Below are 13,014 nucleotides of genomic sequence, written 5' to 3' on the forward strand. Positions count from 1 at the left end.
GAGTACTTTTCTCTCTTGAAGGAAGTGTGCCCAAATTTGGGCATCAGACAGTGACATTGAGGGAGACAAAAGGGCTGGAGAAACCCAGAAATCCCAGGAAAAATGATGGTTGTGAAGGAACCCGTTCTAAATGCAGCTCTTTGTGTTTGCAGAATCCCTTTTTTCTGTCATTTCCCCAATTCCTGCCGTCCTGAGAGTTGAGTACTTTTCTCTCTTGAAGGAAATGTGCCCAAATTTGGGCACCAAACGGTGACACTGAGGGAGACAAAAGGAGAAATTTTCCAGAATAACCCAGAAATCTGGGAAAAACAAGGAGTGATGGTTGTGAGGGGCCCATTCTAAATACAGCTCTTTGTGTTTTAGAATCCCTTTTTTTCCTGCCATTTCCCCAATTCCTGCCATCGTGAGAGTTGAGTACTTTTCTCTCTCTTGAAGGAAATGTGCCCTCCATGCAAATCTCTATAACTAGACAAATATTATTTCCTTTCCCAGCTTGCTCTTGGGAGGTTTCCATATCCTCAGGTAAGATTGTTCATTACTGCTGTTTGCCACTGTGACATTCATTCCTATGTATGAAGGTGCAGAGAGCAATCGTGAACATTTGAGCCACATACAAATAAATCTGTCCTGTTAAATTGAAAAGTGGGAGCTGGAAGGAGTCATTTAGAAGTCTCTATTGATTTTTTTTCTTTTTTTTTTTTTTTTTTGCCTCCCCCCCCCTTTTCCCCTTCTCCAAACTCTGCGTTTTTTTTCTGTGTAGGCAATGAAAATTATGATGATGTTAATCTTGTTCATTTTGTTGGGAGATTAAAAAATAATCCAGTCTTTACAATATATATTTTTTTTTCCAAGCAGGAAGTTGTATCTGCTCCTTTTTTTATAATTTAATTTTTAATTCCGATTTTGAACGGTCTAAAACCTCCTCAAAAACAGAATGTGAATTCAATACTTAAAGGAGCTTCATATTCTTGCTTTTAAGAGGACCTAATATTAATATTTTATGTAAATACTGGTATTTTCCAAGTTTCCACCTGAAGCTGCTGGTGAAACTCTTTCCATCTCTAATGGCAGTGGTTGGGTGGATGCTGAGCTCTGCATCACCACAGAATATTTTACTTTTTACGCTTAAAAACCCCACGAAGCTCTGAACAAAACAAATCCAGAACCGGCTCTGACGATCACTTGACATTCTCATCTCGAGATGGATGTTAGAATTCACGGGAACAAACTGTTCAGCACTTCCTCCAATTATTCTTTCCGGGGAGAGGAGGGGAAGGAAAAAAAAAAAAAAATAGTGAAGCATCCAGGGACTAAAATGAATTATTTGAATGTGGTTTTTTTTAATGTTTTCATATGTTTTATGAAGACTGTTCTCTGCATCTCGGTCTCTACAGCTCGCAGTGCCTGGAGGCATGTCTGATTTAAAGGTGGTGTTGGTCTGTGCTCTTTAAGCATCTATTAACTTGCTATTATTATGCAAATAACTGTTGTAATACACATACTAATTTATGCATGGTTAGATTATGCAGATGCCTCACAAACATGGTTATTGAATAATAGGCTGGGACTCATTCCCCTCTCCCATTTTTAGAAGCTGTTTTAAGCAAATTCTCCTGACACTTTTACGGACTTGGGAAGGTTTCGGCTGGGTGGAAATATTCTAAATTTTTCACTTTTTTCGTTGTTTTTTTTTTTTTTTTTTTTTGTGTGTGTGTTCCCTCTGCAAAATGTTCGCTGACACCATTAACAGAACAGGCTTGGAATATTTTATCTGGACTTTGAACGTGGTTTTGGAGGAGAGGATTGGAAGAGAAGCTCTCGTGTCGAAGCGCCCTCCACTCGTGGGGAGCTCGCTGAGGGTCGTGTTATTTTATAACTCAAAATCCAAAGCCGTGAGGGGACGATTGGAAATAAATTTCATTTATTTATTTGAAATAAACCTCGTGGACGGTTCAGAGCACGGGGAAGGAGGTTGGAACGTGGACGTTCCGTGTGGTTCCGGGCAAAAATGTCTCCCCGAACTGGGAGCAAACGGCGATGGCGAAGTTTAAAGATGTTTGTTGCTGTTCTAATTAAAAAGCGGATCGGGTTTGTAAAAGAATATTTGGCAAGGCAGTAGTCCATGAAATTGTATATATTTTTTAATGCAAAACAGCCGAGGAGGTGAAACTTTAAAACGTGGCTATCAAGCTTTTCGAGCAGCTGCTTTTCAGAAGGGATTTTATGTGAATTTATGTATTTTAGGCGTGTGCTGGGCAGAGGAGAACCCTTAGAAACCTTCTTTGATGAGGGGGATAATTAATAGGGGTTTTTTAATCTCTTTATTTTCCTGGTAAGGGCCTGATTCTGCTCATTCCTTGAGTATTTCCTCCTCACTTCAGCGGGGTTATTCAAGGAATGAAATTAATCACGTGTGTGGTTCCGAATTTGTCCCCAAATACCTTGAAGTCGCTTCCCTGTGGAGTTGGAGAACGTGGCCACGTGGCTGAGAGCACCTGAAATTTCCTGCAAATGGATGTTTGTCTCCAGCTGCAGCTGCACAAAAAATGTATTTTTTTTTTTTTTCCTTTTTTGCTTTATTTTTTGAGACACAGACAAATGGTGTGTGTAAATTCAGTTTAAATGAAGAAGATTTATAGGGGGAAATCACTGCAGTGTGGAAATTCAGGACATCCTGCAATCTGCCTGTAAAGCTAAAGGATGATTATTTCATTTTCTGGCCTTTAGTAGAATATTTTAATGGCAGGACTTCCCCCTTCTCATTTCCCACCTCTTCTATAAGTATTTATTTGACAAGCATTTATTTTGCTGATTTATTAATCATCATTTACTCTTTACAATTAAGTCTTATTTTGAAAGCACTTAAGCACGTGAGCAACTGCTGTGTCAGTAAAGTTCCTTATGGCTGTGGTTAGAGTTAATACGTAATTATTAGCTCTCTTTTTTTTTTTTTTTTTGTCTCAAGATACAGAATATAATCTTCATATTCAGCATCTAATAGCAAAAGGGGACGATCTGGGCAGGGAAATAACAAATAGCGATGCTCAGAACCGACTTTTCCGCTCTAAAAACTTTGCACAGGAAGCTCTTGAGCCTTAAAAATTGAGTCAAATATCTGAGGTTTTGGTGCTTTTCATTGTTTCGGTGTTGGTTTTCCTGTCGTGGTGGTGGAATGTGCTTTTGTAAAATGTAAAAGTCCCTTTGGAAGCGGGAGGGAGTGATGCTTGTAGGATTTTCCATGGGTGCAAACTGGAGTGTCGAAGGGCAAATTCACCCTGGATTTATTTGCACAGCTCTAATAATTAATGAGAATGGTGCATGCGCTCTCAAATACTCCTGAACAAACTTATTTCCTACACAAGCATTAGAAAAAGGAAGGAAACCCCTTTCCCAAGGGCGCTGGTCCGTGACCCATCCAGCTTTTTGCGCATCTAAGGAAGGCACGCAAGGAAAATAAGTTTTAAATTTCCCTTGAAAAGTTTCACCTGAATCTACATTATTTTGATTTTTCCACAAACGACTGGAAAGAAATCCAGATACCCCAAAAACACCCTGCCACCTGGAATATTTAATTAAATTTGAGGCTGGAACCCCAAAGATCCGAACAAACCTTCCGGGGAATCCCGGAACAAAAACCACGATGGGGGCAATGACTTGTTTAATGATAATGCAATTTAGGAGAAATGAAAAGAATTGCCCACTAAATATTCTCGGCTTGTAGTCAAACTTTATACAAAGCAGGGTGTGAAAAGGACGGCGCATCCATTAGGGAAATATTCCAAAGGAACAGGCAGCACTCAGCTGCCGAGGATTTAATCAGCTGCAGGACAACCACGACTGTATTTAAGAGACTTTTACATTTAGAAAAATACAATCCCAGCCATCTCTTAATAAATTAGATGAAAATGACCTGATTGAGATTTTTAGGGTTTTGTTTTTTTTTTTTTTTTTTAAGAGGAAAAGCACCAAAAAAATTCCCATCCCTCATTCCTCCCCCTCCCATCCCGTGCTCCCCCTTCCCATCCTGCTGCTCCCACTGCTCCCCCCTAAATCTGAGCAAATACTGCCCCTGGTATTGTAAAGCTTTGAATGTTTTCACACCCCATTAATTTATTACTTCTCTTGCCTCATCTTTAAAATTTTTTTTCCCCTCTATTTTTTTTTTTTTTCCTCCTTTCCCTTTTTTTTTTTTTTTTATTTTTTTTCCCCCCTGTTAAATTCCGGCTCCCCGCTGCTACAGCGATTTTCATCTTGTTGTTAATTTTCCCTGCTCCATATGGAGCTCCAGACATTTCACCTGGAGGCTGTACTAGATTTTGCTGTAGCGATCGCACTTCCGGAGGCCAAAACTGTCATTTAAGGTTCCCGGTGCATCTGTCTACGCCAGGCTTTTTTTTATTTATATATTTTTTTTATTTAATTTTTTTTTTTTTTCTCCCCCTTTCTTTTTTTTTTTCCTTCCTTGGCACCGGGAGAGTGTGAATAACAAATTGGATGCACCTGAGATTCAGATGATTAGTGTGTTTTGTGGAGCTGGGGCGACTTGTAAAGCAGATCGCTGCAGGGACGGGGAGGGCTAAAGAGCCACCCCGGGTGAATCCCTCTTTTTCCACATGGGGGAAAGAAAATTAAAGAAAATTTTAAAAAAAAAAAAAAAAATATATATATATATATAAATATAAGCGGGAGCATCCCGGCACCAAATATTTCATCCTGCCTTGTCATTGATTAGAAAAGAGCCTTTAATTTCATTTCACCCCATGTCGTGATTAATTTGCATTCTTTGTCAGAAGTTAATGGAGTTTTTTATGGTTCGCTCTGAAATCCTTGAAGACGTCGGAGTTGATCTGATGTTTATACAACCGCCAGCGGAATTTTTTGCTGTTTGATTGATGGAGAGCTTGATGTTATTCCAAACGGCTTTTTAAGCTGTTTTTAAGAATTATTTGAATAAAATGCGAGCAAGATATTGTTATAACGGCGGAGATTATCTGTTAAAAATCTGTTTCAAATAAAGAACATGATAAGTAGGAGAAAAGAGATCAAAAAGACAGGAGGAATGATGGACACGGGAGATGATATTTGTTAAAATAGATCAGCCAGGGATTCAAATAACTTACTTCAAAATGCACTGGGAGCAGGAGACCTTAATTTAAGGCTCTTTTTTTATATATAAAGTTTATTTTTTGCAGCAGGAGAAATAATGGGAATAAAAATCAGGGAGTCATAGTTAGGTTTTCCCCTTGATTTTTTTTTTTTTCCCCCCTCCCCTCTCAGCTTTTCCCTCTTTCCTTTTCCCAGCACTGTGAGCACAGGAGCTCAAACTGGGAGAGACAAGGCTGTCAGAGCTGGTAGTCCACCAAAATGATGACATATTCCTGGTCTGGAGGAAGAGGCATCCTTAAATCCCACAGCAGAGGAAGCAGGAGTGGATAACAGGGAATTTTACAGCCCAGGAAAACGCTCGCTGTGGAGCTGCCGTGGCTTTGCTTCCTGAGAAAACATAACAGGGGAAAAAAAAATAAAAAAATAAAAAACCCACCCTCGGTGGAAGCAAAGAGCTTTTCGCTCCTCCTGGTAGGGACTGGTTTGTACTTTTCGCAGATCCCAGCGATTGAAAAGCCTGGGAGAGACAATGCAGAGGGTTGTGGGTCGGATCCCCAGCTGGAGCAGCCCGGTGCCGCTGCTCCGGGGGGACTGGGGACAATGAGCCTGGGACACGGCTCCTTCCTTCCTGCAGCAGGACAGCACCTTGCCCTTTTTAAATTATCATCCTCGTGATGACCGTCATTCTCTCATTCCTGAGCCCAAAGCCGAGGGGTTTCGCAAGGTTTCATTTTTCTCCCTTTGCTTTTTTTCTCCTCTCCTCGGCAAATTCCGCCCTCGCCGTGATTTCTGCGAGCGAGATTTAATTCTAGGTCCGGAAGCTCCCGTGCCAGCTTTTCCGTGGAAAACACGGATTTATTTGCTGCATCTTAGTTTGCTAAATAATTGCCTGGCTTGAAATGAAGTTGCTGCTTTCTGATCCCTGCATTAAACACGGTCTAAGGTTCTTTTTGTTCTCTGCAATCCATACTATTGACCAAACCCGGCCTGGTTTCATTTAAATGGAAGCAGCTTGTCAAGGGGAAAAAAAATATTTAGTTAAAGTTGGGATGCGAAATAACCATTTTAGTGTTGTTTTTCCCATTGGCAGAAGCATCCTTTAAGCGTTCATTTCTTTGGGGAGGATAAATTGAGGGTTGTTTACAGCATGTTTCCTGGTAAGGAAGGAATGTTTTGTCTTCCAGATCTATCATTACATCGAACCATTTAAAAGACATTAAACACTGTTCAAATGCTAATGCCAAAATAGTGAATGAAATTGTTGGGTAATATCTTGAATATGATCGATTTCTGCAAATCTTCTTGCTTTTATAATGCGTTCCAGAAATCGCTGGCAATATTTGAAGTCATCTGCTATTGTTTTAAACTCTTCCTAATTTCTTAGCCTAGGTTTCGCATAGATCATTCCTGGTAATTTACTTCAGATACTTTTTTGCTTTATTAATTTTTTTTTTCTCCACAGCCAGAAATAAGTTGGAACTTGAATTTGATTTGCCTGTTAGAAACTTGCTGTAAAATTAGAATTTATTTGGTTTTTCCTGAGGTGCTTTTGTGATTGAAAAATGGAGAGATTTTTAAAATTTTTTCAAAGGATCTCTTAGAAATCTGAAATATAAGGAGAAAAACTTATTTATCTTAATCTTCCTGATTTTTTTTTTAATGCGAAATTGATTTTTAAATAATACAGTCAAGTGTGAAAATGGAGGTAACCAGTAAAATCTTATAGTAAGTTTTAATATAATGATTTTATAATAAGTTTTAATAGGATCTTAGTATATTTTAACAGTGGCTTATCTCGGCTTGGGTGTGTGATTTCAATATGATGTGTATTTTTTCGTCTCTAATCCTGAGAATTCCAGGCAGTGTGTGGGAGCAGGGCTCAGACTCTGATTTGTCCCAGGATTTCTTCTGTCTCGTGTGGAACCAGGTGGCCTTTAAGGTCCTTTCCCACCCAAACCATCCCAGCTTTCCATGAAATCCTGAAATGCCTTCAGAGATGTTCCTGCAGCTTTGGGAGGATCTCCTGCGTGAGCTGGAGCAATGGGAGGTGTCCCTGGAGGGCTTGGAAGGAACCTCCTCTCCCAGTTCCCCTTCCTGCCCTGGATGCCAGTGGAGGAGTGTCCTGAATGGGACCTTAAACCTGGGATTGGAGCTTCCCTTAGGCGGAGAGGCTGCAGAGGGTGGAGGGGTCGGTGTGGTTGGGGTGGCCCTTGGAGAAACCATCGGGGAATATTGGATTTGCTGGAGTTTTATCATCAGCCACGACTGGTTTGGGTCGGAAGGGACCTTCAGATCGTATCATTGTACCCTCTGCCGTGGGCAGGGACATCTTCCACTGTCCCAGGGTGCTCCAGCCTGGCCTTGGACGTTCCAGGGGTCCCAGGGCAGCCACAGCAGGCTCTGTTGGCCTGGATGAGGAGCAGGTTCCTCCCAGGAACTGGGGCTGACCAGAGACGAGCCCGGTGCTCCTTCCCCTGTTCCTGGGCAGGGCTGCAGCTCTGAGAGCTCAGATTGGAGCTGTGGCTCTCAACAACTGCTGCTCCTCGGAGCTCGTGAGGCATTTCTGGAGGGCACAGCAATCCCAGTGCCTGGGCTGTGCCAGGGGCTGAGGAATGTGTTCCGCAGGAGCGGGGTCATCTCCTCCTCTGCTGGGCGGTGCCTGCTCTGCACAGTCAGGAGCCTCCAGCCCCAGATGAGGAATGAATCATTTTGAGGCCTGGGCGGGTGTTTCCCTCATCTCCAAAGCCTCCATTCTTCTGCCAATCCCTTGGAGGTTTGGGGTTGATTCCTGAGAGTGCAGCACAACCCTCTGAGGGCAGTCAGTGACACGGGAGAGGATGGTGGTGCCTCAGCTCGGGTAGATGAACTCCCCTCAAGTAGCCAGATTTTTATTGCTCTGGGTTGCTCCCTTTCGGCTGTCCCTGGAATTGTGACATCTGCAGTGATCCCTGTTAATTTTGCAGCTCCTCAGAGGAAGATCTGAATTTTTTTTAGGTGGCTCAAAAAGCGAGAGACTTCAGCAATCGACGTTTTTTCTGTTTCTTTCCAGGCCAGAAGGGCCTTGCAGGGGTGTCCTGGGGAGCAGAGACAATCCTGGTGGCAATTCAGGATTGTCTCCTCTTCAACCCTGCCGGTGCTGGAGGCTCTCAGCTCCTCAGGTCTGTTCCTGTGCTTTGTTCCTGGGAACGTTTTCCGTGCTGCGGGATTTGAGGGCAGCTGCGTGCGGGATGAGCACGGCACGTGGCTGCAGGAGCGCTGGTGGTTGTGATGTCCTCGCTCTCTTTCCAGGCTGGAGACCCCGGTTCTTTTGGTCTCCCTGGATTTCTGATGGTTGGGGTTCTCCTTTGAATGTTCCCACTGCTCCTTCCACCTGGGAATGCCCAGGTTGAGGCGCAGGGGAGGAGGGATCACCTCCAGTGGTCCAGCCTGTCCTTCCTGACATCCCACCATGGCGTTTGTGGGGTTCTGGGGGAGGTTGGACTTTGTTGGATCCCTCAGAGGATTCCATGATTTTTTTTTCCCATTTTCCCTCTCCCGTGTTGTCCAGTAAGTTCTCCTGCTGTTCCTCTCTGCTGTCACTCGGGTGGCACGAAGCAAGATCTGGGCGGGACAAGCCCCAAATCTTTATTTGACCATTCTTTGTTCTCCTTGCCCACTTTTTGTGGTGCTGTGAACCTACAGGTCACCATTTGGGGCGAGGGTTGGACTCGGTGATCTTGGAGACCTTCTCCAACTTAAATAGTTCCAAGATTTTCAACAGCAATTTGCTAATTTTGGGGGTTTTTTTCCTTGTCCTTACTCCTGCTGACCAAGGGATTTGTTGTCAGGCTGTTCTGGTCCTACTCTGGTGTAGAAATTATTGCTGGGAGGAGTTACTGTCACCACATTCCCTCCAACAGTGTGGAGCTTTCCATGCCCACGTCGATGAATTGTGCTTCTAAACTCTGGTAAAGAGATTTCTCTGAGAAGTGGCTGCAGTTCAATGGTGGATGAAATAATCTCTTTATATAAATTTGTTTGGAGACCTCGGGGAAAAGCAGCGTAATATAATTGTAAGAATATATTTAATATTAAGGTTGTTGTGAATTGTCTATATATTTTTTTTATTATTTTGAAATAATTTCCTTTTTTTTTTTTTTTTATGTTTTGTGACAGTGATGGAAGTTTGCCATTTGCAAAATCCCCAGAAGAGGATGGGGAAGGGTGTTTAGAATATCAGGAACAAATTAGGGGGGTCGTTCTCGCTGGTTTGGCGCTTTGACTTCTTGCAGAAGTGTCAGCAACTGCAATTTTGCAAGAAATTGTAAAATATATCTGAAGATCATCCTTTAATTCCACAGGAATTGCGGAACGGTGGTGAAGCCCCCATGGAAACCAGAATATTTAGATATTCCTTTACCTTTTATATCAGGGCAGAGATCAAGCTTTTGTCAGTAGGACACAACATTAGTCTTTGCTCTTAAAACTCAACCTTCATTTGTACGGATGAAAAACAACTTCTATCTGCTTTTAAAATCCACGGGAAAATAAATGTTGTCGTGTGAAGCCTCCCTTAAAAATCATAACTGTATGATTTGTTGGTAGATGGGTTTTTCTATTAAAGGAAAAAAACCCAGCTATCAGGAGCTTGAAAAGCAGTATATATGTAAAGAGAAAATTTGCTAACTGCTATGAGAAGATCTAACCCCGGGTCACCCGCAAATCTCTCAAACAAGAGCTCCAGGGCAAGTCCTAATTCCAGGGAGTAAAAGCGAAAATTAAAGCTGTAGCTGGTGACTCCTCCAAGTTACCCGGGGTGGATTCATTTGAGTTTCCTTGATTGTGCTGGTGAAAGGGACGGGAGAGGTCCTCCCAGCCACTTCCCGGCCCAAGGATCTCCATGGAGACAGAAGAATAACCTGATGGTCTGTCAGAAGTTGCCTCTCATAACCAGAGGCATTCATTAAGTAGGAGATGAAGCAGGAGACCAACTTTGGCGTTTTTTAACCAGCCTTGGGGGGGGAAAAGGCGTTTTTTGGAGATTGTGCTTTATGGAATGGTTTATCCAGGTTCCGCTGGTGTTCCTGAGAAATTCCCTGATGGCGGGACAGATTTATTGACCGTTTGGCCCCTTTCTGCAGATCATAACCTGTCACAGGCGGTGGGTAAATCCACAGAAAATACAGTGCAGGTTCAAAAAGAGCAAACAGCGGAGCTGATTCTGCGGGTTCACTGTCGCAGTTGCTCTTGGAAAGGTTGGAAGAGCTTCTGAGCAGGGAGTGTTGGTGGTGAGCAGGGCAGGGCTCAGAGATGCTCTGGCGTGGCTGAGGGAGGGTCTTGGTGGTGAGAGGCTAAAAGTGACTTTCCTGGGAGGAATGATGGTGGGATCTTGGAATGCTTTAGTTGGGAAAGTTCAGCTCATTCTGCCCCTGCCATGGGCAGGAACACCTTTCTCTATCTCAGCTTGCTCCAAGCCCCCTCCAGCCTCACCTTGAACATTCCAGGGATCCAGGGACAGCCCTGGGAATTCCAGCCCAGCCCTTCCCCTCCCTCCCAGGCAGGAATTCCTTCCCAATATCCCATCCAAATCTCCCCTTTCCCACTCTGATCCATTCCCTGTGTTCTGTCCCTCCATCCCTTGTCCCCAGTCCCTCTCCAGCTCTCCTGGAGCCCCTTCAGGCCCTGGAAGGGGCTCTGAGCTCTCCCTGGATCCTTCCCTTCTCCAGGTAAACTCTCCCAGCCTGGCTCCAGCCTGGGAGCAGCTCGGTGGCCTCCTCTGGAACTGCTCCAGCAGCTCCATGACCTTCTGGAGCTGGGTGGTCCCAGGGCTGGACATGGGATGTTCCAACAAGCACATCAAATCCTTCCTTGATGCTCACAAAACGTGTCCTGCTCTTTTTTTCTTTTTTTCTTTTTTTGTCTTCCTTTCACCCTGGGTTTTCTCGTGTCGCTATTCCACATTTCACTATTTAAAATTCTTGGTGGAAAACACAACAATCTCCTCAATCCCCAGGGTTTTTTGGGCATTGTGTGGGGTAGGAACACCCCGACTTTGGCACCTTTTGAGCTGCAACCTCTGCACTTGAGGTGCACCTACCTCCAAAACCTCTCATCTCCCAGTAATGCACAAAATCCTGGCACGGAGGGTGTGGGACAAAAACGAGACAACATTTTACGACGATTCCTTTTCAAACAGTTGTTAATGCTCAGTTAAAGCTGCTGCTTCCTTTTTCCCTGAACTGTGGGCAGGAGGAGAAGCCCCGGCCGTAAAGTTGTCGGCGCTCGGCTTTGGTTTATGGCCGTCGAAGCTTCCCCGTAATGGGAGCTGGGAAAAAAGGTAAACAACGCGGTTTTAGCAGTGAAAAATCTGTCTAATATAAATACAGCAAAGTTCAGCCCCGCTCCCAAGTTGAAAAATGCGGCCGCGGCTTTGCGGAGGGAAGGGAGGAGCGGAGCGCGGCCTCGCCAGCGATTTATCCGAGGCAGGGAGAAGAGGCAATCCATCTAACCGGGGAGTCTCGGTGGCATTGCAGAGAGGAGAGCGCAGGAGCTTTATTTAATTGAGAAAATGAATCAATTACAATGATGTTGCATCATCAGATGCGAGGGAGACGGCGGCGATGTCGTTACACCGGGTAACAGTGTTCAAAAGTAATTGAGTGTCTTAAGCGTTTTGAATCAATTCCAGGTAGCGGCACAGCTACCTTAATGCAAAATTTATGAAGATGATCTCCAAATAATTTGTTGCCATCAGAATTGTGTAATAAAGGCTGGTAACGACGTGTGTGGGAGCGAGGCCGCGGCTGGGCCGGGCTCCGGCGGAGCCTCCGGTGTCGCGGGGAGAATTCCCGAACACTTGGATTTGTGTTGCTTGATTTTTCATTAGGAGGGCTGAGTGCTTTTATTGGAAATGATATTTTAAATCTTGCTCTGAAATTGGATGTAATCATACCCGTGTTGGGGCCGCTCCGTGTGACCCCACCTCCATTCCTTTCCGTGACAAGAGCTATTTTTCCAGGAAGGAAATGTGACTGATGATCTGTTTGGATAAAAACTGTTCCTGTGCTCTAATGTAAAGAAGCTCCAAATCATCCCTATTGAATAAGCTCAGTCTATTTTGTCATTTAACATCTGGAAGTGAAGTAGGGGGAAAAAAAAAAAAAGATTTTATAGCCACAGAATATTTCGCTTATTAGCAAAACCAGCAGATTTATTCTGTTGAATCGTAATAGATGGAGATTGACCATTAAAAAACATAATGGGCTGCTTTTGCCTATTTATTATTGTATTTTCCTCCTTGGAAAAAATAGAATTATACTCAGGAACTTTGTTTGTGTGCTGCTAATAAAAGGCTTGAGGTGCAGAACAGCAGCTGTTTCCTTGGTGCTGGTCTTCACCCTCCCCTCTATCCCGTTTTACTGCTGGAAAAGTGTTCCTGGAGGATGGGGAAAAAGCTTCCAAAGCTGCTGGGAGCCCGCGGCATTCATCATCCCGGCACCAGCAGAGGGAGAATATGGAATGGAAGGGGCAAGGCAAAGAAACGGGGTTAGAACAGAACGTTTTCACTGAGCATCGCGTCGTGTTTGCATCAGGATTACGTCGGGTTGCCAACAACTTCGTGCGTGCTGGGGAAAAGCGGGGAATTCATTACCCCCAGCCACTGGAAATGGGGAGCGGCTGGGAGAGCAGCGTCCCAAAATTCAGCGTTTTACGTGAAGTCCCTGCTCTGCGCTTTGTGTTTCGCTCTTTGTGTTGGGATCCCGCCTTTGTTTCTTTTTTTCCGTCCGCGGGAATGTGGGTCAGGAGATTTTGTGGCTCTTGAAGCAGCGCAAGGGTCTGTTAACTACAAACCCTGTGGGTGGATTTCTCCCCCAGCTTGCTCAGAAATTCAGGAGACAAACCTTCTCTTTTCAGTTCAAAACAAGGCAA

The 13,014-nt window shown here is 44.0% G+C and overlaps 1 protein-coding gene across 4 annotated transcripts in view; it reads left to right on the top strand.

Annotated features, from left to right (window-relative positions):
• The window catches only part of MAP2K5 (mitogen-activated protein kinase kinase 5), a 133,772-nt gene that overhangs the window by 86,282 nt on the left and 34,476 nt on the right, over positions 1-13,014 (top strand). For 3 of the 4 annotated variants that reach the window (XM_040077340.2, XM_040077342.2, XM_040077344.2), the window contains exon 17: positions 493-522. In XM_040077340.2, the coding sequence (XP_039933274.1) occupies positions 493-522 (30 nt within the window). Of the gene's footprint in view, positions 1-492; positions 523-1,750; positions 1,958-13,014 lie in introns of those variants that run through there. The other variant, XM_040077343.2, reaches the window with a different exon arrangement.

This window comes from Hirundo rustica, chromosome 13 (assembly GCF_015227805.2).
Source record: "Hirundo rustica isolate bHirRus1 chromosome 13, bHirRus1.pri.v3, whole genome shotgun sequence".
In the NCBI taxonomy this organism is placed as follows: Eukaryota; Metazoa; Chordata; class Aves; order Passeriformes; family Hirundinidae; genus Hirundo; species Hirundo rustica.